Genomic DNA, 26,578 nt, shown 5'->3' with positions numbered 1-26,578 from the left:
CCCTCCTCACAATCTGTGTGGCTGCCCGGGGGTTCTGCAAGCTCAGGGACAAATCAAAAATGGCTGCCAGGGAGCGAGGAGGGCCCAAACTCCGAGGGTCGTAGCATGAGCCTGGCAAGTTCCTCATGCCGGATCAAAGCTCTTAGAAGGAATCTATTTCAATAAATACAACTGGCAGACCGACTGATGTCCAGTCTCCACCACCTCCCGTAGGAATCCTTGCCTTTGCCAGCTCACTGTGTTTGAGCAGCGCAAGCTTGGTTGCCAGCCTCCAGGTGGGCGAACAGAAACGTTTGGCCAAACGGTGCAAGTTGCCCTATAAGAGGAACCGTTTGAGGCAGTGGTTCTCAACCTGGGGGTGGGGACCCCTTTGGGGGTCGAACGACCCTTTCACAGGGGTCGCGGCAGGGCAAGCAGCTTGGACAGGGGAGTGCCATCCACACAACAGCCTTGCAGGGTAGATCAAGATAGAACGTTCGTCTGTCTGGAGCAGCGGAAAAGAGTGAGATTGGCATGGTGGGACAAGAGGCAGAACTGAACTGAGAAACCCCGGGGGGGGGGGAGCCAATATATATACAATCATGAACAATGGATCTTCACGCCATTGGTCAGTTTCGGTTTGGTTTCTGTGAAAGACATTTGTCACCTGTGGTTTTGAATACAATTCAAAAAAACTTCAAGTGGGTATCATCTTCCCGAATTACACGCAACAATAAGACCAAAGTCAAATGTACATTTTGTTAGTACATTTAAGTAGTTGTGTTTCTTGTCATGTTATTTTTGGATCCATACAAAGTCCTGAGAAAGACTGTTTGAATGAGTTGAAACTGGCTGTGCTGGATGCCGCCAGAGTGTAACCTTATTTTTGTGTGCAACTGAGTAAGATTGTACATACTTGAAGATTGCTTGAATTGTATTCAGAACAACCGGAGACCAATATATTTTTGAAGACTGTTTAGTTCCTCAAACTGTTTTACATGTATTGTACCCAGCAGGTGGGACTTGGCGATCCTCTAGAACAGGGGTGGGCAAAGTGTGGCCCTCCAAAGTGTAGTCCATGGACTACAATTCCCATCAATGCATTCGCTGGCAGGGGCTCATGGGAATTGTAGCCCATGGACATCTGGAGGGCCACACTTTGCCCACCCCTGCCCTAGAATTACAGCTTTTCTCCAGACTAGAGAGATGAGATCTCCTGGAGAAAATGGCTGCAGTGGAGGGTGGATTCCATGGCACTGTCCCCCCCTGGCTCCACCCCCAAATCTCCAGGAGTTTCCAAACCTGGACATGGCAACCGTACCACCCCCACCCCATCTCCCACCAAAAGATCCAGCTTCCCAATTTCTACGATGCAGGGCAGACCCCGAGGCAGTCTATTCAACCCAGCGGAGCTGCCGTTGTGGTGGCCTCCCCCCTCCTCCGTATCCCCAAAGTTATTCATTCTCACTGAGTAATTATTTTTTAACTTTGCAATGAAGAAACATTAACAAGCATCAGAAAATGGTGGGCTTTGTTCCCTCTTAACAAAGTCCTTTTGATGTCTCAAAGGGGGTGCTTTGCAGGTCAAGGCGAACAACCCCACTGACTGTGAAACCTTTTCACCTGGGGCTGAATCTGCACTTACTTTATTTATTCCTGTTGACTTCAGATCGATTTGAGCTCGGGTCTTCCTGATTATTTTCCCCCGATTTGAAACAGAAAGTGCTCTGCACTTGATTCGGGGAGGGTGGAGGATTCCTCCTCCCTTTGACTGTCAGTGGAGAATCAGCTGGAGCAGGGGTAGTCAAACTGCGGCCCTCCAGATGTCCATGGACTACAATTCCCAGAAGCCCCTGCCAGCAAATGCTGGCAGGGGCTTCTGGGAATTGTAGTCCATGGACATCTGGAGGGCCGCAGTTTTACTACCCCTGAGCTGGAGGCTCTGCAATGAGGCTGGGAGGGGGAGGAGCCCGGAGCCAGGGAGGGAGCCGGCTCCTTGTGTTTTCTTTCCCATTATGCCAATGCCAGCCTCCCACTCTGGGATTTACAGGGAATTTGATCTATCTCACAGGGAAAGCTTGCAGCTGTCCTTTTGAAATAGGAGGCTTGGTCTAAATTGCAGACACTGGAAGGTAAACGCCACCCCTCCCCTTCCCTCCCCGGGTTTGCAATAAGTTCATTAAAAAAGAACAAAGAAAGCCAGCCAGCAGCTTCTCAGAGAAGAGGCAAATCCAGAGGGAGACAAATTCCAGAGGGAAACAAAGAGAACAAATACATCTTGGGAGGAAAGTTTCACAACCAGAAGCATTTGAGCTGACGCCCTGACCAATCAGGGCTTTGGAGGTTCCGCAGCTGCACCTTTTTAGTCATGCGATTTTAAAATTTATCGAGGATTAAAAGCACTCCAGGAAATCGCGAAGAAAAGGTAGGGTCACTCCGGATCAATCATGTCTGTTGCAGAGGGAATATTTAAATGGCCCAAAATCCAAACGGAAATCGCATTCTGCGTAGACGGCAGGGACTGAATCGACCTGGAATTGCAATAAAAGCTCCGTGCAGCTTACACCTAGGTTAACTGAGCACGGGGTGGTTGTCTTTGGGATCCTGGTTTCCAAACGCACATTTCTGTATTTGTCACTTGCATAGCACACCTTGTGCCCAAGGTGGAATCCCATGTGCTTGATGAAGAGAGCAACGGGAACTATTTTGTGATGTGAATCTCTTGTTAATAATGAATTTCCAAGTCAAAGATGATCTTGGCCAACCATAATAGTTATGAACAGTGCATCCAACAACATTAAAATATGCAGAAAGATACACAAACATTGTTCTGCCTTCAATCCAATCCATGTTCCTCCTTCAATTACATTCCTCCTTCGTCGTGACTGTGCTTTGCTTTTGGGTGACTTCAGCAGGTTACCTTTTGTGCTTAAAGACGCTGGAAAACTCAGTGTTCATGTTGTTATTTTTCTGTATGTTGTTATTATTGTTAAATGTACTGTTTATAACTACACTGTGGTTGGTAAAGATTGTGTTTAACTTGGAATTTATTAATAATATATACTAGCAGAAAAGCCCGTTGTAGGAAAAATACAATGGGTGCTAGCCTCCCGCCCGTCCAGGCAGCTCCACAGAGGCCTGGTAAGGCCGCGGTGGGGCTGCTTGTGGCAGGGGTCAATTTGAACAAACCTGAAAAACTCAGCTGAAGCACACTGGATTAGCATGTCATTCTTGTTCGTACAACACGTTGACCATGCATAGGCTTCCCGTACATACAACTGGAACATCTGAAAAAGGCAAACTATGAACACATAATAAAAGTGGCCTGGGAAATTTGGGACTGGCTCTTACTGATATCACCATCTTGCACTTACAGAGGCATTCTCTCTCCACAGGCAAAGCCGCAGGAGACATTTTCAAAGATGGCTCAGTGTTGTCCAACCCTGTGGCGGGACTCGTGATTGGTGTCCTGGTGACCGTGATGGTTCAGAGCTCCAGCACCTCCTCCTCCATCATCGTCAGTATGGTGGCCTCTTCCCGTAAGTTTTCCTGACAAGGGATTTGCACAAGCACAAAAACTGGAGAGGCACCTTCATTCTGAGTCTGAAATGGCCCATGATAAACTAAAGGTAAAGGTATCCCCTGTGCAAGCACCGAGTCATGTCTGACCCTTGGGATGACGCCCTCCAGCATTTTCATGGCAGACTCAATACGGGGAGGTTTGCCAGTGCCTTCTCCAGTCATTACCGTTTACCCCCCAGCAAGCAGCTGGGTACTCATTTTACTGACCTTGGAAGGATGGAAAGCTGAGTCAACCTTGAGCCGGCTGCTGGGATCGAAATCTCATGGGCATAGCTTTCAGACAACTTTTCAGCTGCTTGTCACTCTGCGCCACAAGAGGCTCTTATGATAAACTAGGAGGTACAAAATGTTGGAAACAAATTATGCCACAACTCTAGGGCCACGGTGAAACATGGACAACACTGGTGCAGAATGAGGAATTGTGCCCCATTTTGGCTTCCTCCATCCCAGTGCTAGGACAAACGATACTTGGTGGGATTTTAAAACAAACACAGACTTTGGAGGTGGAACTAGGAGTGGGTGGGATTTGGGGTGGAAACTCAGTGGAATATAATGCTATGGGGGCCCTCTCCAAAGCAGCCATTTTCTCCAGGGAAACTGATCTCTGCTGCCTGGAGGTGACCTGGAATTCCAGGGGATTCCCAGGTCCCACCTGTGGACTTGCATCTCTCGCTTACCTTGCATCCTAAATACAGAGGTGGACTTGCAGGGAAAGTTCCATGTGGGCTGCTGGCCAGAAGGAGCAACCAGAGCCAGGTTCCAGTAACTTTGCTGATACAGTAGCTCATCTGATTGGTGGAGCTGCAGTAGGGTTGTCAGGACTCCCTCTCCCCCATTCACTGGTGCAGGATGGGGGCTAGGGTTGTGTAAAATATGTGGGTTCGAGAACCACATTATACTGGAATCATTGCAGTTCTTTTAATTATGAACGTACATGATACAAATAGCACCACGACTACACTTTGAACACCCCCCCCCCCTTTAAGATCACAACATATATGCATACAGAGAATAATGGGGCTGGCCGGGGTGGCTCAGATCCCTTGATTAACTGATTAGTTGTTACGGTGGCTGAGACAGTTAGAGTCCAGGTCTACCCAATCCTACCAGAGGCCATGTGCTTGGTCCTCTGTAGGAGCACCTGTGTGCCTGCATACACAACAGGTTACCCTGGGGATTTGGGGGTGGAGCCTGTAGAGGACAGGGACCTCAGAGGGGCACAGGGACCTCAGTCTACCCTCCAAAGCATCCATTTTCTCCAGGGGAACTGAGGTCTGTAGTCTGGAGATGAGCTGCTATTCCAGGGGATCCCCAGTTCTCACCAGGAGACTGGTATCCCTACAATGCTGGAAGTGAGCTGACACCCAATACTAGCCAGGACTGTGCCCCATGGCCCCTATAGCACTGGTTCATGGAGTGGCGGGGGTCACGTCATTCATTTTTGCTTCCAAGTCCACCCCAGGGCTTAATCCGTAGCCCAGCAATTGCATGAAGACTGGGAAACAATTCAGCACGGGGTGTTGCGGCATTCTCCAGCCTGTTTACTGTCTCTTCTCTTGCAGTCTTGACCGTTCGCCTCGCGATTCCAATAATAATGGGAGCCAATATCGGAACCTCGGTCACCAACACGATTGTGGCACTCATGCAAGCCGGAGATCGGAATGAATTTAGAAGGTACCGTTGCTTTATTCCAAAATGGCAAAAAGGAAGGGACCAGCAGGAATAGAAAGAAAAAGAGGACCCATGTCATAAAGAAGCCTATAAAGTGTTTATAATAATATTTATAGGAATATATTGCAGTAATGCACAAAGGGCTAACCATCTATAATCACAGAATTCTAAAAAAAATTCTAAAACTCCACGTAGCCACAGAAATAAATAATGTCGGTATAGAATTAGAACAAAGTTCAAATCCAGTGGTACCTTTAAAACCAACAAAGTTTTACTCAAGGGATAAGCTTTTGTGTGCATACATGGACACTCCTTCAGATACAGTGAAACAGAATTTCCTGAAGCACTACAAGTAAGGAGTGGGGTAGGTGCCAGGTTAGAATCACTGGGCAATTATAGCTGAGAATGGATTAAAGCAGGAAGATCTGTGAAGCGCCCTAAATTATCATACAAATACAAGTGTTAACAAGCCAATGTGAGGATGAAGTTTGAGTCCAGCGGCACCTCCCGTCTGGGTATGAGCGAGAACAGAGAGACTTAACAACACGTGTCAATTAACACTTCTTCAAATACATTGGTTTTCAAAGATCGCTTGGCTTTGTGCTTTATCCAAAACCAAAAAAGGAACACAACCCAAGCTGGGCTTCCATGTTCACCGAAGCGGCTGTGTGGAGCCCTTGTGCCATTAGGAAGGCAGCAGCACAGTGGATGTGGCAACGACCCCTGGGGAAAAAGTCGATCGACCCCCCCAGGTGTTGCAACTCCCCCAGGTTGAGAACCACTGCTCTATAGAGTCTTCCCATCCAGGTACTGACTCTGCTTAGCTTCTGAGATCAGAGAGATTAGGCTGCATCATGCCTCCTTCCCTCCTGGGCCAACATTGGGGGCATCAACCCCCCCACCCAAGAGATGTAGTTTCACAGTTCTCAGAGATTTGGGTCCTTATAACATGGCTCAATTTATAAGTCTCGTGAAATGAGGAATCTCTGATTCAGAATTCTTGAACTCTGAACATTGGAGTACTCCGCTGAATAGCAACAAGGTAAAAAAATAAAGCTGGCATCCATCTTATTAGCAGTAAACCATGTAAGCGTCCTGTAGGTGGATTCTATCAGAAAAGGCAGGGCAATGTCATAATGCAGATAGAAGAGTTGAGGGTGATTTTACATGTCCAATGAGACACTCTTCTCTCCCCGGCTTCATCGCTTTGTTGCATAATAGCTTCAGTGGAGGAAAAGCCTCCCAGTAAATCTGTTGCTATGACTGAACTCTGTTTGACCCAGATTATTTGTGGGTCAGCATAATTGTGTTGTCCTCATTTGTGGCTCAACGTGTTGTTGATTTTCTCTGTTTCTATGCGACTTGTGGTGGCGGCGTGACCTGGGGCTGGAAGACTTACATCATAAAGGCATTCCCTCCCTCTCTTTGTCTTAATTGATAATAAGCTTTATAAGGCTGATCATTTCATTAGAGAGGCCACTCGCTTGCATAGCGCTTAAGGCCTGGTTAGGACCATCAGCTTTGCACTCGTCAGACCCAGACCTGCCTACAAATCATGCTGGCTTTTGTTAATTCAGCAGTGAATCTCTTTGCTGGAAAATATTATCTGGTGTTCTTCAGGGATGAATAGAATTCGGGAAGTGAACATCTAAACTCAGCGGCAACAAGTTCTAACGATTCCTGAGCTTCAATAGGGCTACATCAAGCTTTCTCTTCCATGGTTTCGTGAAACCCTGGGGTTTCTTGACAAGCTGGGAACTGTTTCCCAAATGGGTGGGAGTTAATTTTTTAAAATATATTTATTTATCAGGTAATATGACCATATATGGGCATGGCTACCTGCCTCCCCTCCGCTTCCTAAAATGGCTAATGATGGGCCTGGAGGGGGTGGGAAGGGGAAAGACCCCAGGTAGATGTGTACCCACCATGCTTCCCAACCATATTCTGCACCATCACAGAACATCAAAGCCTGACGAATGTTTCAGGGGTTTCTCAATAGTAAGACTAGGCTACATTAAGAAGAGACAATATTTGTCTCCTTGATGGTCAGGTTTCTTATACTTGGGTAGTCAGCTTGACTTTTTAAGAATAATCTTTAAACATCATTCTGTAGCAGACAGTAGCACACAAATCTGACCCTAGAACTAGTCTTAACGGAACCCTCTACTGTGTTTGGAAATAACAAGAATAATTTGTTAATCCTCGGGATATTCTCTGCTTCTCAATTGCTTTCTGCTTCAGGGCCACGAAGCATTTGTGTAGGTGGCAGGAGAGGGAGAAGTCAGAATGGAAGGAGCAAGGCAATGCAGAATGGTTGGCCCCCTGGCATTGATCTTACAGACATAAAATGATGCAATGTGGAATCGACCACTAGAGGGAGGCGGAACAGGAAATACCCCCCCCCCCCAAGTAACAGGAACACACAAGCAAGGAAAATGAGAATGTGGGAAAGCTCCTAAAGAGGACTGGGCTGTTAGGTGCCCTTTATGTGCAGTGTTGCTCTGTCAGGTGCTGCATTATCGTCATCATTGTTATTGCCTTGTTTTTGTCCCACTTTCTGGACCAAATATAAGCACCAAGCACTGGTAGGTCCTTTCCGATGTTGCCAGCTATGGGCGTTAGTTGAGGCTGCCTCAGCTTGACCTACACTAGGCTATGACTCTTTTTATTAAAAGCAGTGTGATTTACCCATTCATGGGAACACTTTTGCCGTCATATCATGGACTCACCATTTTGTTTTTCCCACAGGGCTTTTGCCGGGGCTACAGTTCATGATTTCTTCAACTGGCTTTCAGTGTTTGTGTTGCTGCCCCTTGAGGTTGCCTCAGGTTACCTGTTTCTCCTCACAAGCGTTATAGTTGAGAGCTTTCATCTCGAGAGTGGAGAAAGTGCCCCAGAGCTGCTGAAAGTCATCACTGATCCTTTCACGAAACTGATTATACAGGTAGGCCCTATCTGCAGCAAGTTCTTAGCTCCCCTACCATCTTTGGGTTATCGGATCTGCCCACAGTGAGAGTGATGGATCCTCCGCCCCCAAGTCCCAGTTTCTGCTACCCTTTGGAGCACTAGCAGTCAGTCGCAGGCCTACGACTGTGCAGTCCCTATGTGTGTCTGCACAGAAGACCTCTCGATGAACAACAGTTACAGGTAAGCGCAACACTGTTGTACAGGGGTAGTCAAACTGCGGCCCTCCAGATGTCCATGGACTACAATTCCCAGGAGCCCCCTGCCAGCATTTGCTGGCAGGGGGCTCCTGGGAATTGTAGTCCATGGACATCTGGAGGGCCGCAGTTTGACTAACCCTGCTGTTGTATATATGCAGCCTTGTGTACTTACCGGAAGTTCTTGTTGGAAAGAGGGACTCAGAATGGCTAGACGCTGGGGGATGCTACATCACTCTAACCATGTATAGGTATTATCTCTTTGAATAGGATGCCTCTCTTTGTCAGAACTTGGGAGCTGACCTCCGATCCCTTCTTTCTCTATCTCTTTGTCTTCTCCCTCCCTGCACATGGCCTTCCATGGAGGCCCATGTCTCTGCAGGTCTTTCCTGTAGGGACAAGGCCTTCCTACTCCGACACACCTGATGCCAGACAAACTGACCTTTTGGGACAGGGAAAGCACTTCTTTGGTTAGGCTTTTCTCTCTTCTTTTGACTGCAACCTGAATGTAAACTTCTGGATCTCCTTGAATCAATGTGAATTTACCTGTTTTCAAATGTACGTCTTGGGAGATTTATTTACTGCACACACTTCTATGACTGGGCAAATGCTGGCATATTAACCAGCATTTGTTGTAGTGGTTAGGAGCGTGGACTTCTAATGTGGTGAGCCGGGTTTGATTCTGCTCTCCCCCACATGGAGCCTGCTTGGGTGACCTTGGGCTCGCCACGGCACTGAGTAAGCTGTTCTGACCGAGCAGTGATATCAGGGCTCTCTCAGCCTCACCCACTTCACAGGGTGTCTTTTGTGGGGAGAGGAAAGGGAAAGCGAATGTAAGCCACTTTGAGACTCCTTCGGGTAGAGAAAAGCGGCATATAAGAACCAACTTTCTTCAGTAATATCAGGGCTCTCTCAGCCTCATCTTCCTCACAAGGTGTCTGTTGTGGGGAGAGGAAAGGGAAAGCGAATGTAAGCCACTTTGAGACTCCTTCGGGTAGAGAAAAGCTGCATATAAGAACCAACACTTCTTCTTCTTCTTCTTCTTCTTCCCAGAAGTTACAAAGGATAATTGTAGGAATCACCAGAAATTCTTTGGTTTTGCCATAAAGCTTCCGATAATTCCTAGAGCTACTTTTTGTTGCTTTCTGTAAGTTGTTTTCTTTTGGGGGGGGGATTTTTTTAGCAATTTGAGTCTGGGAAAGAGCAGCTGTGGGGAATGTCACTTGGCCACCCTGCAGGAGACTGAGCTGACTCAGCACAACAGCACGAAGTGGTGGGGGGCACTTCTCTTTCCCTCCTATGACTTTTTTTTCTGAGCAGAAACATCCCTGGTGGGGAGATCTGCATAACTGTGGAGCTGAACATGTTCACAGAGAGAGACAGAGAGAGTTTCAGCTGGAGCAAATGGGACACAAACAATCCGTAGCTTTGTTTCGGTACTGGTTATCTCACATGTTCAGCAGACTCAGACTCAGTTCCTAGGAAATTAATTGCATAGAACATGAGGCTGAAGAACTGGTTTTCATCCAAACCGATGTGCCATGCCATTCCACTCAACTGCTGACTATTCCACTCCACACACAGTCACTGAACCTCTAAGGCAGGGGGGGGGGGGCGAATGGTGGCTCTCCAGATGTCCATGGACTACAATTCCCAGCTGGCAGGGGATCATGGGAATTGTAGACCTTGGACAGCTGGAGAGGCACCGTTTAGCCTCCTCTGTTCCAAGGCACCACTTGCGATTTCTGTTGTGGGGATGCAAAGACTTCTGATGAGTTGGATATACATCCAGGTGCTCAGTGGGTGGCAGGGTGTCTGATTTCTCTTTTACGCACAGAAACATATTGTGCTGCCATGGCTCAGTCCAAGTCATCTACTGTCAACAGCTGTGGACAAACAGCCCAAGAACTGCGCATCATTAAATGCTCTTCACATGAGGTTTTAACTTGGAGGGGAGGAGTATCCAAGGCGGAATCCCAGGATGCCTGAAGCTTCGGGCCAAACGAGACAGACACTTAGGAAACAAGATCATCTTTGTTCCAAGCACCAGGAAGGACCGAGCTTCCTGATTTTCAGCCTGTCGGGTCTATCACTGAATAGCGAAGCCGAGTCTCCTCTGATCTGCTTTGCCACTTGGGGCCCTGTTGCAAGCATGTGACAAAGAAATGGGCTGCAGGATCTTTATAACATATCCTTTTCTGCCTGCTTTGCTTTCCCCCTTCCAGCTTGATAAATCCGTGATCAGCGCCATTGCTATAGGGGACAAATCAGCCAGCAATAAAAGCCTTGTGAAAACTTGGTGCCAAACAAAAACAAGCTTGGTGAGTACTGTGGGAAGAGGCGCTCAAAGCACACCGGATATTCCACTGAGGGCTACACTCATTATGACATGGCCATCTTGTCTATGTTTGAAAATTGGCCTTGCTCAATTGGGAAGTAGTGATCATTTTACAGCCTCATGGAAATCTGGGGTTTTGTTGTTGTTGTTGTTGTACATTAAATAACACAGGAATTTAAAGGGTCATTCCTCAGCCAGAAAATATAGTGAAAGGCTTACCTTTTGCTGATGCCATATGTTTGGCATTTTGCACGACATTGTCAGCATCCAGCATCCCAGCAGCCAACCGGCAGCTACATTCTCCATTTTAAAGTGCTAGTTGGAGAATCGCATGGATTCCTCCAGCCATGTAGCGTAAGCGAGTAGAACACATGCTAAGGAAAGGTGTGGAGGCAAAGTAGTGCTGTCTCTGCCTCCAGCACCCGCCCTCACACCCGCTTCCCTCTCCCTTCTCCCGGAGACAGGACTTTTGTTTTTGAAGCAAACTGCCTGGAGCAATGAATATACGTTAAATTGTCCAGGCAGAGCAAAATAAAATTTTCCCACAAGTTAACACACAAAGCATGCCTCTCTAACCCCCCCCCCCCCAAAAAAAATCAGGAACAAGGTTACTTTTTTAAAGCTTCAACGCTCGCAATTCCAAAATGGGTGGCAGCAAAGTAAGCACTATGCATCTATGGTTAGATGCATAGGCATAGCAACAGAGAAGTTTTACTTTAAAAAAATTAGCTTGCATCGTGGTCCCTTTAAAACAGGAAGAAAGGTGGTTGGCTGCTTGGCTTGATTGACAGGCAGAGTAGAGTTGCGTGTATAGTGCATTTCTCTCTTCCACCATTCCAAGAAGGCGTACAGAGTGCCAAGAAGCATGAGAAGGTGGCAGGAGAGAGTGAGAGAGCCAGGAGGTGAGGAATAGCCGGAGGTGCAATTTTTTATAGCATTACCCTATTGCGCTGGCATAACGTTATTTTTTTTTGATGTGCGGAATGGACCAAAGTATCATACTTTACCGACTTAAATCTGGACATTTTGGAAACAAATTTGGTCTCACGTTAAACAATATACTGCTTTACAAAGAGAGTGATTAGAATGTATCCTTTGGTGCCAGAGGATGCCGTGATGGCTACAGTAATGAACACCCTTAAGAGGATAGGGGGGCCAGCTCTGGACTGGGAAATACTGGAGATTTTGGGAGTGGAGCCAGGAGTGGGCAGGATTTGGGGCTGGGAAGGACCTCTGTGGAGGATAATGCTCAGGAGTCCACTGTCCAAAGCAGCCATTTTCTCCAAGGCAACTGTAAAACCAGGGGATCCTCAGGCCCCACTTGGGGACTGGCCTCCCTAACAGGTGATTCAATAGATTCATGAAGAATGACTCTGTCAGTGGCCACTCGCCCTAATGACTGAGCGGAACCAGGAGGCAACTTCAGGGGAAGGCCTCTCTGCCTTGCTGTTGGCTGTCCAGAAGTACTGGTTGGCCATTGTGTGAGGGAGGATGCTGGACTAGATTGGTCAGAACCAGCAGGGCTCTTCTTATAGTCTCATGAAGGTCTCATCCTCTGCTTCTATGCCCTGCTATTATTATTATTATTATTATTATTATTATTATTATTATTATTATTATTAATTATATTTATATACCGCCCTCCCCGAAGGCTCAGGGCAGTTTACATAAGAACAAAGAACAATACATAAAACAGTCTATAAACATGTGAATAACCTTACAATAATAATAATAACTAATAGTTGTTGGCCCTTCAGAGGAACTGGCTGGCCCCTATGTGAGACAGGATGCTGGACTAGATTGATCACTTGGTCAGATCCAGCAGGGCTCTTAGTCTATTCTTAATTATCTTAATCTATTTTTAATTTAAATAAAATCTTATAAATTGTGACTTGGGATAGAAATTTGTAGTTTGGATCCCCACAATACTGGTTTATGTTCAGCCACCCACACACAGAGGTGTCTTGTGTTTCTCTCCATTGCTTTTCCAATCTTCAGGTTGCATGGATGCCATCTACACCAATCTGAAACTTCTTTAGATGGAAAAACCATACACTCCATGTTCCATGTGCTGATATTTGGATACAGAAAGATCCTCAGCACTTGTGTAATGATTTCAAATATTTGAAGTCCTTTACAGACATTCGCTGCTACAACAATCCACAAATATTGTATTTATTGTCCCTGTTATGAGGATGCCTGTAATGATGATAGAAAGAGGACCGGCAGGGATCATGATTTTTATCACAGTGACGGACTCTTTGCTATAGTGCTTTAAGCTGCAGGAAAATTGAAAACAAGCTTGTTGATTCTGTTATCTTGCTTTATATGTTGACGTCTAGATCGCAAAGAATGTGACCGTCCCCTCGCCTGAGAACTGCACATCTCCTGATCTTTGCTGGTTTGATGGAAACTCAACCTTCACTCTCAGAAATTATTCCCACACAGAGAATATTAAAAAATGTAAGGGAGCCTCTCGTTTGGCATACTTCAAAGAATCTATCATCCCAAATGGCTCATTCATTCATTCATTCATTCATTCATTCATCCATTCATTCATTCATCCATTCATTCAGTTTCTCTCCCACCCTCACTTGTGTCCTGGGGTGGCTAACAACATTTAAAATTACAATCAAATCTAACAACTATAATGAATAAAACACAGCAAAATGACATGTCATAACAGGAAATATTCAGTAGATGAACCTTGGTACTTCAATAAGCATGAAAGAAAGCATGAAAGAGAAACTGCAGGTGTTAATGATTATTTCCTTGCCCAAATCCTTGTATAACTACAGATAGCAAATGAATAGTATACTAAGGTCAAGTCAGAACTTACAAGGTCCTCCTGCTCCCCACTGGGTAATCCACATGAACATGGGCGAGATGGAGAGGGCGCGGAGGAGACTGACAAGGATGGTGGGACCAAGCCCTTTGTGGAAAGGCTGAGGTTGGGAATGTTCAGCCTGGATAAGAGGAGGTGGAGAGGGGACAGGATTGCTGTCTTTGAAAGGCTGTCACTTGGAGGAGGGCAGGGAGCAGTTCCAGTTGGCAGCAGAGGACAGGATACGCAGTAATGGCTTTAAACTACTTGTATTGCCTAGGTATCAGTAAAAAGAAAATCACAATCAGAGTAGTTCAGCAGTGGAATGGGCTGCCTCAGGAGATGGGGAGCTCCCCCCACACTGGCAGTCTTCAAGCATTGGCTGGATAGACCCTTATCCCAAATGCTTTAGGCTGATCCTGCGTTGGGGTTCGACTAGATGGCCTGGATGGCTCCTTCCAACTCTATGATCCTATAATCAACTGATGTTCTCCGGAGATTCCATGTTAGGCTCATGCAAGCCTTATTCAAACCGGGATTTCAGGGAGAGGGGGCCTTAAGACTCCTCCCACCTCATTTTTCTGACCTGTTTCAGGTGAAGAAAACAGTGCAGCTAGGAAGGCTTATGCTTTCTCTCCCCACATATGCTCTCAGTCTGAGTTAATTCTGCACACGGTTGGGAAGTAAAATCTAAATATAGAACTTCCTTCCTGACCTGGGTGGCCCAGGTTAGCCCAGTCTTATATGATCTCAGATGCTAAGCCCAGTCGGGGCTGGTTGTTACTTAGATGGAAACCCCCAAAGAAGTCCAGGGTTGCTACACAGAGGCAGGCCATGGCAAACCAACTCTGCTCAGTGCTTGCCGTGAAAACCCCATGGGATTGCCACAAATCAGCTGTGAGTTGATTTCTCTTTCTTCCATGACCACACAACTTCCAGCAGATATCTACTCAATGCCACATGTGCTTGGTAATGTGTGGATTGCCTCTTCAAACTATAGAGCCTTGTAGCCCAACCTAGACTCCTGTTTGTCTCCCAGTCTGTCAGCACAGACAGTAGCATGGGAATGCCATATTTCTATAATGATACAATTGTGCTGTTCCTTATGTAGTGAATAGGCCAAGACAGAGGTAACAGAGAGGTAACGCAGGCTATGTACCCCTTCTTGTTTCAGGCCCGGCAAAGCATGCCTTGACACTGGTAAGAGCTCTGCGTGTGCTGGGGCCCACAACTGGCACAGTATGTTGCAGATGACAACAGTTTCTGACACTGCCATGTCTTGGCGTGATCAGCTTCAGTCTCCTCCACCTCAGAGGTCTCTACCATATTTGTTGAGAGATGTAGAGGGGGAACAGCATGGTCCAGCAATTACCCACCATTGAAATCCTGCCTACCCGAACCTAAGACAATTAAATTATTATCACTGGGCTTTTCCGCATTCTCAATTTCTTACTTGTAAATTCTGGCTTCTTCAGGGGCAGCAGCGGTGTTTTCTGTGTGTGGTTTACTCCCTCTAGTGGTCGACTCAATATTACACCAGTTTATGTCCAGCATATCTTCCTGCAGATTTAAACTGAAGGTATTAATGGCAGGCATAAAGCACTGTAATATTGACTTTTAGAGAGAGCAAAACATGTGCAGAACAGAAAATCCCCCCAAAGCAACAGGAATATACCAGCGAGGAAGAGGAGAATGTGGAAAAGTCACAAAACTTTTCAAAAGATGGTTCATGATGGTGATGCATCTATCTAACTGTCATTTTAAAAATACTGAGGGCTTCATCAAAAGTCACTGCCCTCATATAGCTGCTGTCCTCTGATTCTAACATTTTAAAGTTTTGTAGTTTGTTTGAATGTGTGTGAGAGAGAGAAGAGAGAGAAGGATGTTTTTATACTTGCTTTTCACTTCTTGAAGGAGTCCCAAAGCACTTTACAATCACCTCCCCTTCCTCTCCTCACAACAGACCCTGTGAGATAGGTGAAGCTGAGAGAGCTCTAAGAGAACTGCTCTGAGAGAACAGCTCTAAGAGAACTGTGACTAACCCAAGGTCACCCAGCTGGCTGCATGTGAAGGAGAAGTGGGGAATCAAACCTGGTTCTCCAGATTAGGGGCCCCCACTCTTAACCACAACACCATGCAGCAACAGCATTAATTAAAGACTGGTGTCTAAAAGTCCCTTTCCCGGAGAGAATCTGCACTTGCTCAGCTAAACAACCTGAATCCACTGCATATATCTTCTTTTACTGCCACCAACACAACCTCTATAGAGAACAACTTTTAGACCCATTAACGAGAAGAGATGACCCCCTTGATACTAAAAATATAGCTAGTTACTTTCTTCAAGATCATCACCCTCAGATGACCAAAATCATTGCCAAATTTCCTGTACCTCTCCGTATTCATAGAATCATAGAATCATAGAATCATAGAATAGAGTTGGAAGGGACCTCATGGGTCATCTAGTCCAACCCCCTGCACTATGCAGGACACTCACATCCTAATCGCTCATCTACTGTAACCTGCCACCCATTTGCCTTCACAGAACCAGCCTCTCCGTCAGATGGCTATCCAGCCTCTGTTTAAAAATTTCCAAAGATGGAGAGCCCACCACCTCCTGAGAAAGCCTGTTCTACTGAGAAACCGCTCTGACTGTCAAGAACTTCTTCCAGATGTTTAGATGGAATTTCTTTTGAATTAATTTCATCCCATTCGTTCTGGTCTGTCCCTCCGTGGCAAGAGAGAACAACTCTGCTCCATCCTCTATATGGCACCCTTTTAAATACTCAAAGATGATTATCAGATCCCCTCTCAGTCGTCTCCTCCCTAGGCTAAACAGACCAAGCTCCCCCAACCTTTCTTCATACATGTTGGTCTCCAAACCCCTCACCATCTTTGTTGCCCTCCTCTGGACACGCTCCAGTTTGTCAACATCCCTCTTCAATTCAAACATCATGAGACCTCCTTTTGACTCTCTGAGTTTGAATTTTGATTGGATTGACTTTGTTTTACGGTCTAGTTTTATTGTTTTAATGATGCCCCTAAACGTATTGGATTTGAATTTGATTCTACGACTGGGGCTAGGACCTGGGGAAATGAAACCCATCACAAAAAACCTCCTTTCTCACCTGCAGCGTATGTGGACCGAAAAGGAATTTTAGTCCTCAGCTGATTTCATGTTCCCTCCCTCCTAGGTAATCATATTTTTGCGGGAACAACCCTTTATGATTCTGCGGTTGGCGTCATCCTGCTCGCCTTATCCTTGCTGGTGCTGTGCACTTGTTTGGTGCTGATAGTGAAGCTGCTGAACTCCATACTCAAGGGACAAGTGGCAAATGTTATCAAGAAGACGCTCAACACCGGTAAACATTAACCCCCTCCTGTTGGGACTAGAGGATTTGGCTGGCTCCTGTGTCCCAGATTAACAGAGAGTTTGGCAGTTACCTTTGTAGACGAGGCAGCGACAGCTACCTTTGTAGACGAGGCAGCGACAGCTACCTTTGTAGACGAGGCAGCGATCCCGAGTCACAGCACTTTGAGGTTTAAAAGAGAGAATCTTTACTGCATGGTTATTTACAGGATAGATATCCTATTCATCTGCTTCAGCCTCCTTACTGAAGCAGAGCCAAAAAGAGATAGTTACAGAAGAAACACGTTGCAAGCCTTTATGGTGAGCTTTGCAGGCAGGACTACATAACAAGAGAGCTGAAAGCCTCATGGCAAGCACACACATAGAGACTGATCTTCTCCTTTCTGAAGAAAGAGGAAGTGGGGAACCTACCATAAACAAAGGGGATCCCAGACTATATGCTGGGGTTTTCCCGCTGCTTCCGGCTGCAGTTCTCAGAACTGCACTAACCTGGCACCACTAGTGACCACACAGGTCTAGCACAGCTGCTTAAACAGCTTCACAACAACCCTTCAGAGCTGACCTCACCAAATTACTTGTTGATTGCAATTCCAATCCCTTCCCATTGTAAAAAAGAAGCAACCCCAGATAATTCACAAAGTTTACCTGGGACTTCTCCAGGCCAGATTGCTTTCAAAGAAGAGGGAGGGATGGCAAGAACAAGCCCCAACAGATGGTGCCTTTCATCTGTAGTTCAATATTGTCCATCCACAAGAAAGAAAGAAAGAAAGAAAGAAAGAAAGAAAGAAAGAAAGAAAGAAAGAAAGAAAGAAAGAAAGAAAGAAAGAAAGAAAGAAAGAAAGAAAGAAAAGCAATGCTCAACGCATATATACGTGTAATTCAGGAAGGTTTGGGGTGTGTAAATATTCAGAATTAAATGTGGGTCCATCAGGACTATTTCCGCACTGGAGTGTTTGCTGGGCTGCAGGCTGGAGTTTGAGCCAGGGCAGGTTGTCCCGCTTCTTGTTGCTCCAGCACGGGGGACCATTTGGCCCAGCATACCAGATTTGGGCTCCCATATGGGAGCCAGGCGAGCAAAGTTCCCAGTGCAGAAACAGTCCAGGTGAGGTTGTCTCCCTCCGTGTGGTGGGCTTGCCAGTATAGGCTGCCACTGCTATTCCCGTAGCTTGCCACAGAGCAAAACTATTAACTCCATATATTATTTAGAACTGTACACCCTGATTGATTCCACTGACCATGCCTGCTTTGCTTCTGCTTTCCAGATTTCCCATTTCCTTTTTCTTGGCTCACGGGATACCTGGCCATGTTAGTGGGAGCCGGCATGACCTTTATCGTTCAGAGCAGTTCGGTCTTCACATCGGCAATTACGCCCCTTGTTGGTAAGTTGTCCGCCCCACCCCCAAATGCAAGTGTTTTATGTCCGCCCCACCCCCCAAATGCAAGTGTTTTATGAAATCTTTTTTCATTTCGCTGTGCTTTCGACTGCTGGTTTTCGGTGGGAATGGAGTAAATTTTGTTTTTTAATGTAAATAAGTAGATGTTATTCCTCAGTCACTTTGGGAATGAACTGCATCATACTTTTACACTCCATGAAAAGTTGGACCCGGATGTTCCATGTCTAATTAAGCTATGAGGACATGCGGACAGTATGGCAGAAAGGAGGGCTATAAGGGTACATGAGAGATAAATAGTACTGCTGGGCCTTATAAGCAATTAGATCTATAATCAAGAGAGTATAATAATAATACAGTCATTATAGCTTCTACCAGCTGTAGAAGATGTAATTCTTTATGTACTCCACTGCCCCCTTTATTCAGAGCCGAGATTCAAATTTCTGGGAAAGGTTCTTCTTAAGTACAGAGGGGACGCAAAACCAGACATGTGATGCTTGTGATTATCAAATTTTGACTCTTCCATAACTCATAGTGTAGCTTTCATTGCATTAGCGGCAATGAAAATTAGGAATAGATTTGCAAGACTTGATTTTATTTGATTTTGTGAAGTTCTTTGTAATCGATGATAAGAGTGATTTGACCTTGGATCTTGAAACTCTGTAGTTTGCTTAGTTGTTTAGGGGATGGATTGCTGGTGTGTATGTTTGCAATGGCCTTGTGGCTAGATGGAATAAATTTGACTGGCTGATGTAGACAAATCTGAGGACACTTAAATCTTCCTATTCTCATTCTGAGAATAACACAGAGAATTAAGTAAGCTGCTTGGGGTTTCCATTGTGGAGAAAGTTGGGGCATCAATGAAGTAAGCAAAAATAGATACATCCGAAGATAAAGGATACTGAGATTTCAAGGTACCATATTGAGATTTCTACTTGAAATCTCCTTTTCAGAGTGAATCAGTGAGAACTCAGGGCAAAGAGGAAGAAAGGAAGGCAAGACTATGGACATAGGGGTGCCAGTGACGTGGGGGGGGCATGTTCTGGTTTGGGGGCAAAACTCTATGGTAAGAAGCTAATTCTACCATAGAGTTTTGCCCAAATTAGAGAGTTGCCTCTGACATCACTCTCCTGGGTGACATAGAAACATCACTTTTTCTCAGGCTTTTCCCCTCCCTGCTCCCAGTAAGTTCCCCCTTGACTCCACACCAGTTGGTTCGACAGGCCTGCCAACCCTGGATGAGAGTCTCCTGTTCTTTCATCTACACTCCCGGCCTTGCCACCCTTGCAATCTGGTTAATTGGTCATAACCCACCATTTGAGAAGTGCTGAAGTGCTATATTGGCAGTGGTGATGCAGGTATTAACCACCATTTATCTTACCAGGAATTGGTGTCATCAGCATTGAGCGTGCCTACCCCCTCACCCTGGGATCCAACATCGGCACCACCACCACAGCAATTCTTGCTGCTATGGCAAGTCCAGGAAACACACTGAAGTATTCCTTACAGGTCAGTGTTCAAATTCACAGCTGCTTTTTATGATATGCTGCCTTAAAGACAATCGTTCAGAATAGCCAGGACATCAGGCTAACCCCTTATTAACAGGTTGGGGGCTCATTGAGCTGTTGGGAGGCGGGAGGGGCCTGAAGTTTTATTTTCATTGCTGGGAGAATTGTAAGGGTAGCTTTTTAATGGGGTTTTATTGTGGGGCTTTTTAATTCCGTAACCCACCACAAGCCAGATAGTCTGGAGGTGGTGGGAAATAAATCAATCAACCTATCAAAAAATCAACCAACCAACTAATCAATAAAATAATGTGCATTTATTAATCTAAGTAGCTTCTCAAAAATATTTCCGTCATGCACTCTGACCTCAGAGAGCCCCCATGCTGGCACAGGCTCATGGTAGTTGTAGTCCATGGACCTCTGAAGAGCCACTGTTTGGCTGCCCCTATGGCAAGGACTCTCGATGTGGTCCCTGTGAGCAGGGCCCCATTATGACTTTCATGAGGTTTCGGCCTGTTTTCCTTTATGGGCCCCTCCCACCTTAATAATATCAATATTAAAAAAATATTTGATATAACTTTAAAAACTTCAGCATTTTTCCTGATGTGAGAAAAAAGTAAGACATTTTCTTCAACCCTAAAAATTTATTAAAACATTTCTGTGGGGCCCTAAAAGTAGGGTGGGCCCTAGGAACTGTGCCTCCAATGGCTTCTTCTTCTTCTTCTTCTCCTCCTCCTCCTCTTCTTCTTCTTCTTCTTCTTCTTCTTCTTCTTCTTCTTCTTCTTCTTCTTCTTCTCCTCCTCCTCCTCCTCCTCCTCTTCTTCTTCTTCTTCTTCTTCTTCTTCTTCTTCTTCTTCTTCTTCTTCTTCTTCTTCTTCTTCTTCTTCTTCTTCTTCTTCTTGTACCAGCCCCAAGAAAAGTTCTGTTTAGGGGTTTCATAAAAAGGCATATTTTAATGTGTGACGTAGTATGAATTGAGAACGAAGTTTGAGTCCAGGGCCACCTACCAACCACATTTTATTCTGGAGATAAGCTTTTGTGTCCATGCACATAGAAGCTTTGCTCTGCTACTTCAAGCCAACATGACTATCCACTTGAATCTATAATTCAGATTTGTTATTCTTGTTGATCCAGACAAATCTCTTAGTTATCAGATGACTGCAATATTTGCAGTAGCTGCTCGGCAGATAAGTCATAAATGTATCCCAACAAGTGCTGATAACGGAAATAACGGTGAGATAATCGGGATTGCTGAACTGCACTTGGTGCTGACTGAATAGCTAACATGCTAAAGGTCAAACTCAGTAAGATGCTGGGAGCCAAGGCCAGTTCAAGGAATGTTCCTGCCTGAGCCAGGTAAACCCCTCCTGGAACCACCACTTGAGTCTTGGACACTTTTGAAACACTGCTATGGGACCTGGACTCCTCTGACAGCAAGATGGAGCAACAAATTGCTGGCAGCAAAGATGTCGGACAGTCAGTTTCTATGCTCCTGGGGGGCATGCCACCGCCCACCCCTGCTGTGCTGCCCTCAGCAGCTATTTGGATGGCTTGGTCAGAAAACTGGCCCCGTTGGACTCTCCCACTGAATAGGGAATATGGTTCTGATGGGGACTTTTGCACTGACTGAAGAGGATTAATCAATAATTTTCCATACTTGGTTTTCCTGATTCACGTCTTCAGCTGCTATTTATCCAGCAGAGGCGCATGTACAGATGCACTATGGGTTTTTCCTCCTTGGTGTTGGAGCTTGTGGGGGATTTGGTTTGGGAAAGTTCAGGGGGGGAAGGTTCTTTTCTCCACCCATCCCATTTTGCTCCTCTGGTGTCTGCTTTTAACTTTAAAAATTAAGGGTAATCCCATAGGGAACTCTCCAGGGATTATGCAGCTTCTCCCAGAAGTTCAGATGGCCACTGACATCACTGGAGCCCACTTCCCCTATTGTTCTCAAGGCCTGGTTTCTTTCTCCACTATGGAAGCTTTAAATGATCCATTGATTAATTAGCTGGCTTCTGCATCTTACTTCCATACCCACTTTTCTGAAAGAGCATGTCATCAGTTCTGGGGTCCCTCAAAGTCTGAAAAACATTTCAGGGATTACTCCATGGTCTAAAGAGACATTGCCATTGCCTGATTCTACATAGCAGCCCTGGCTGTTTTAGCAATCCCCCTTCCAAATATTCACAGGGCCTATTATGCATGTATCAGTTTTCAATGCAGTCAGTTCACCAACCCTTTTAAATCATCCTTTTAAAATACATTTTTAAAACATTTCTATTTATGCATTACCCATGATACTGTGTTGGTTCCCCCCCTCCCATGATTATGCCCCTTTAAAAGTTCCTATGGTAACTCTGGGAGGGGGGAGGTGAGAGTTTGAGGAAGGAATTCCGTTGCTAGGCAACATCATTCACATTCCAAGCATTTCAACTGCAGCCAGTATCTGTAAAACAGAGAGCCTTGGTCTGAGGAAATCAAGCTATGAAGGACTGGTTTCTGGGGGAAATTGCTCTAAATTGGCTGCCAGAGAGCCACCCAGAGTTAAGGCAAAGCCCCTTCCTTCCTAAGAAAAAGCCACGCGGATGTCCTCTGGCTATTACGGGCAATGGAAGACTGAATCAAATTGCATGTTCCCTGATCGCTGACACCGAGGAAGCAGAAATTAGCAACACATGCTTCAAGCCCCCCCCCCTCCCCGTCCATGGTCACTGATCAGAGGTAGAGCTTTGTAGTCTCAGGAGCATTTGCAGAAGGCTGTGGAGGAAATGCATACAAAAGAGTAATTTCTACTAATTTATATAACAGTAAAGTTGGCTGGGTTGCCAGGGCAAATGGTATGTTCATGTGATCGCTGACAAAGGCAGAGTATCAGCAGCAGGCACTCAAGCTCCGATTGGTAGATGAGGGACTGCAAGCAGGAAAGGGGATGAGACCAAAAACACGCTGACATTTATGCATAAAAAGACCATTCTCAGTGCCGTAACACAAGAAAAGTCAACATATAGCTAGTTTCAGAAGCCTCACTGATAAAATGCTGCTTGAATTGTGGCCAGCATTTGCAATGCAAAAGCGAAAATAACTTGATGGGCTTCATGCTGTGAAATAGGTGCCATCTTAAGAATCCAAAAATAAGATGTTGTTTTTGGCAGTCTTTTTGTGAGTTTTCCATGATGCATAATACACCCAGGACCAACCCCACTTGGCTTCCAAGGTCTGACTAGATCAGACTGTCCTGGGCCACCGAGACCAGAACAAATCTGTTATAGAACTAGACATAATACATGTGACCTGGGGTGGATCTGTAGATGAAAGTCCAATGAAGGAAGAATAATATGAGAAATTTGAAATCACATGTAATTGTATGTAATGTCTTGTGGGGTAGGAAAAAGAAATCTGACTTTGTTCTTTCTTTTGTATTCTTCTTTGATTTCAGATTGCTCTGTGCCACTTCTTCTTCAATATTTCTGGCATTATCCTTTGGTACCCATTCCCTTGCATGCGCGTCCCCATCCGCTTGGCCAAAGGCTTGGGGAACATAACAGCCAAGTACAGATGGTTTGCCATTTTTTATCTTCTCATCTGCTTCCTCCTCATCCCATTACTCGTCTTTGCCCTGTCAATGGCTGGCTGGCCATACCTGGTGGGCATCTGTGTCCCCATCTTGGCCTTCTTGGTGATGATCATCATCATCAACATCTTGCAAGCCCAACAGCCTCTCTGTCTGCCTCGGTTGCTGCGGAGCTGGGACTTCCTCCCTCTGTGGATGCACTCCTTGCAGCCTTGGGACACCCTCGTCACTTCTGCAACATCTGCTTGTGGGAGATACTGCTGCTGTTGCTGCAAATGTTGTCAAGGCAAGGACACTGGACCTGCAGCAAAAGAAAAGCCCACCAAAGCCATGGAAGGGCATGACAACCCTGTTTCATTAGCAGATGAAGAGAATGACCCTACAACAGAGAAAACGAAGCCAATAGATCTGAGTGTCACAGCTTTGTAGCAGACGGTTGTGCCATAAGGGCCAAGACCCGGTGGACAAGTAGCTGAGGGGGGAAACATAAGAGGTAGGGAGGAAGTGGATGTGGGAAATGTACACCAGGTGAACAGAATGCTCAACACTGGTGATGGCCAACCTTTCTGGCAAGACTGTGAGATCCAGACTATCTATGCATCCCCAGGTGCCTTCTACAGTTTCACCTCTCTGATCTGTTGAACCAAGGAGCAGGCTAATCCTGGAGGTAGGGTTTCCTTGGCCACCGACTGGCTATGGGAGGGGGCAGCATTCCATAACCAAGTTAGAAAACTCCTGGAGATTTGGTAGGGGGCAGGGAGACGATGGGGACCTCAGTGAGGTAGAATGCCATAGATTCCACCCTCCAAAGCATCCATTTTCTCCAGGGGAACTGATTTTTGTAGTCTGGAGATGGACTGTCATTCTGGGGGATCCCCGGGCCCCACCCAGAGACTGACATCCCTCGCTGGAGGGTAGGCCTACCTCTGTGCAATAACCCACAGGTTGTCCTGCTTGTGACTAGGAGGGCCAGGCACCGTGTTTATCACAAATGTACCACTCCAAATGTCTGTTAGTGGTACACAGCAGCTTCAAGGGAATTCGGATCCCTTCTATGATTAGGACAGGCTGGACTGGACTAGGCCACCTGAAGCAGTCCCTCAGATCAGAGAGCTTTCAAGAGATATGGACAGCATCCTAACTAAATCCCAAAGTGACCTTACAGCACATATTTCCATAACAGGTTTCTTTACTGAAACTCCCCTCCCGCATATTTTTTTTTGGTTTCTATACCTAACATGGGCAAAATATGGGCAAAAAAAAAAAGCATCAAATTTTCGGTATATCACGTAGACAATTTGAAGCCAAAAGATAAGCCTAGGTGCCTTCTGCAAAAAGCTAGACACGCTGGTCAGAACGCTAAATCTGGCCCATCAGGCCCTGCGAATGGGCCCGTGCCTTGATGGTGCAGTACGGCAAGGCTGAATATACTGAAACAATATATTGAATAAAATGAATATGCTGAAACAGTTTGTAATAGTAAAAGAAAAAGAGCTGCAGTCAGAAAGAGCCAACAATACCAAGGTCCAGCTGTTATAGAATTGCGTGTCCTGGTGGGAGGGGCATTTATAGGGGTGCCAACTCTGGGTTGAGAAATACATTTTGTGGGTGGAGCTAGGGAAAGGTAGGTATTGGGGAGAGGGACCTCAGTAGGGTCTAATGCAGGGGTAGTCAAAGTGTGGCCCTCCAGAGGTCCATGGACCACAATTCCCAGAAGCCCCTGCCAGCATTCGCTGGCAGGGGCTTCTGGGAATTGTGGTCCATGGACCTCTGGAGGGCCACAGTTTGACTACCCCTGGTCTAATGCTATCAGGTCCCCCCTCCAAACAGCCATTTTCTCCAGGGGAACTGATCTTTGTAGTCTGGTTATCAACTGTAATAGTAGGAGTTCTTCAGCTGCCAGTTTGTTGGGAAGGAAGTATTTCAGGTGCAGGGAGGAGTCATGTAGAAAAGTTCATACTTCCTCCCAAAGGGCAATTTTTAAAAGTTTATGATAACTTTTGAATACCTCGTAACATAGAGATTATGGGTAGTGGTGTAGTTTGAAACACGGGATGGTATAGATCCCTCCTCTCTGTCTCCCCTAAAACAGCACCCCGGATCATTCCCTTTCTCTCCATTTTGAGGGGGTGAACCCATTGAATTCCGAGCACCACTATAGTCAGTGGGTTTTTATTACATAGTAAAAGTGCATTCAAGCTGTAGTAAGAATCTAGAGGTGAAACATGCAGCTTTCCCTAACAAACATTTAAAACATGGATTGTGCAGTTTTATGTCTCGTTTAGATTTATAATAAATTCCAGGCCAAAAGGGAATCACTGGCTGCTACCTCCTGTGGGGTCTTGGAAGTAGCTCAAAAAAACTAGACCCTTGGGGGATGTAACTTGGAGGGGGATGTGTTGGAAACTAACCTATCATGAGTTCTGAGTGAAAACTTTCAATGGATGATTGTGCTTAGATATGCATCATGTTTTTTTTTTTCCAGAAGGTGCCTAGGGTATGTCTTTTGTAATTTGATTTTTATATACCGCTTGTTTGTTCCCAGTATATTGCACAGTCAGACCGTCACTGCACGGAGGACACAAAAGTGTGCTGCTGCCTGGTTTCTGGCTAGTTGCCATGAATCTTCCCAAAACTGCATGAGGTAGCATTTGGCTCACTTCCACCAGTTTGCCCCCGATTTTTGCTGTCGCATGATGGACAGGAAGTGGACACTTCTTGCCATTTGTTTAGGTCATCAATCAATGTGATGTGGCGAGAAATCCCCAATCACCTTCCAGCGCCATTTGAGTGCCTCCCTCCAAGATTGTGTCCTAACGTAAAACCATTTCAACACACACAAGTTTTTAAAAATGGGTTGTGTTATTGCACCATCCCTCCCCCACGCACACCCATGCAGACTGTTCCTGATCTCACTAAAACCAAGAAAACCAAACGTGGGTTTTTTTGCTATTGTGTTACTTTGGAATTGCATTGTAATGTGAGCAGACTTGTGTTTTTTTAAGGTTGTGAGGGTAGATGACAGATGTAACACTTGGGTGGAGGGTAGGAGCAATGCCCCGACTGGGGTGGACACATGGCCCAGGCCCGACATATGCCCCGTTGAAGGCCAGGGCAAAAAAGGAAATGCGGATTTATCCATATTCCCTTGCTGTGGGCCAACTGACTACCTGGACCAGGGCCAATGTCTTG

The 26,578-nt window shown here is 45.8% G+C and overlaps 1 protein-coding gene across 9 annotated transcripts in view; it reads left to right on the top strand.

Moving 5' to 3' along the window:
* Nucleotides 1-25,073, top strand: part of SLC34A2 (solute carrier family 34 member 2) — a 63,195-nt gene extending 38,122 nt beyond the window's left edge. For all 9 annotated transcript variants that reach the window (XM_077301492.1, XM_077301493.1, XM_077301494.1 and 6 more), the window contains 9 exons: nt 3,375-3,518; nt 5,124-5,235; nt 7,981-8,176; nt 10,619-10,714; nt 13,074-13,194; nt 16,747-16,914; nt 18,185-18,301; nt 19,698-19,822; nt 23,252-25,073. In XM_077301492.1, coding sequence (XP_077157607.1) covers nt 3,375-3,518; nt 5,124-5,235; nt 7,981-8,176; nt 10,619-10,714; nt 13,074-13,194; nt 16,747-16,914; nt 18,185-18,301; nt 19,698-19,822; nt 23,252-23,815 — 1,643 coding nt within the window. In that variant the 3' untranslated portion in view covers nt 23,816-25,073. The remainder of the gene's footprint in view (nt 1-3,374; nt 3,519-5,123; nt 5,236-7,980; nt 8,177-10,618; nt 10,715-13,073; nt 13,195-16,746; nt 16,915-18,184; nt 18,302-19,697; nt 19,823-23,251) is intronic.
* Nucleotides 25,074-26,578: the final 1,505 nt, after the last annotated feature.

The sequence above is a fragment of the Paroedura picta genome, chromosome 10, assembly GCF_049243985.1.
Source record: "Paroedura picta isolate Pp20150507F chromosome 10, Ppicta_v3.0, whole genome shotgun sequence".
Taxonomy (NCBI): Eukaryota; Metazoa; Chordata; class Lepidosauria; order Squamata; family Gekkonidae; genus Paroedura; species Paroedura picta.
This window is presented reverse-complemented; position numbering and strand designations above follow the sequence as displayed.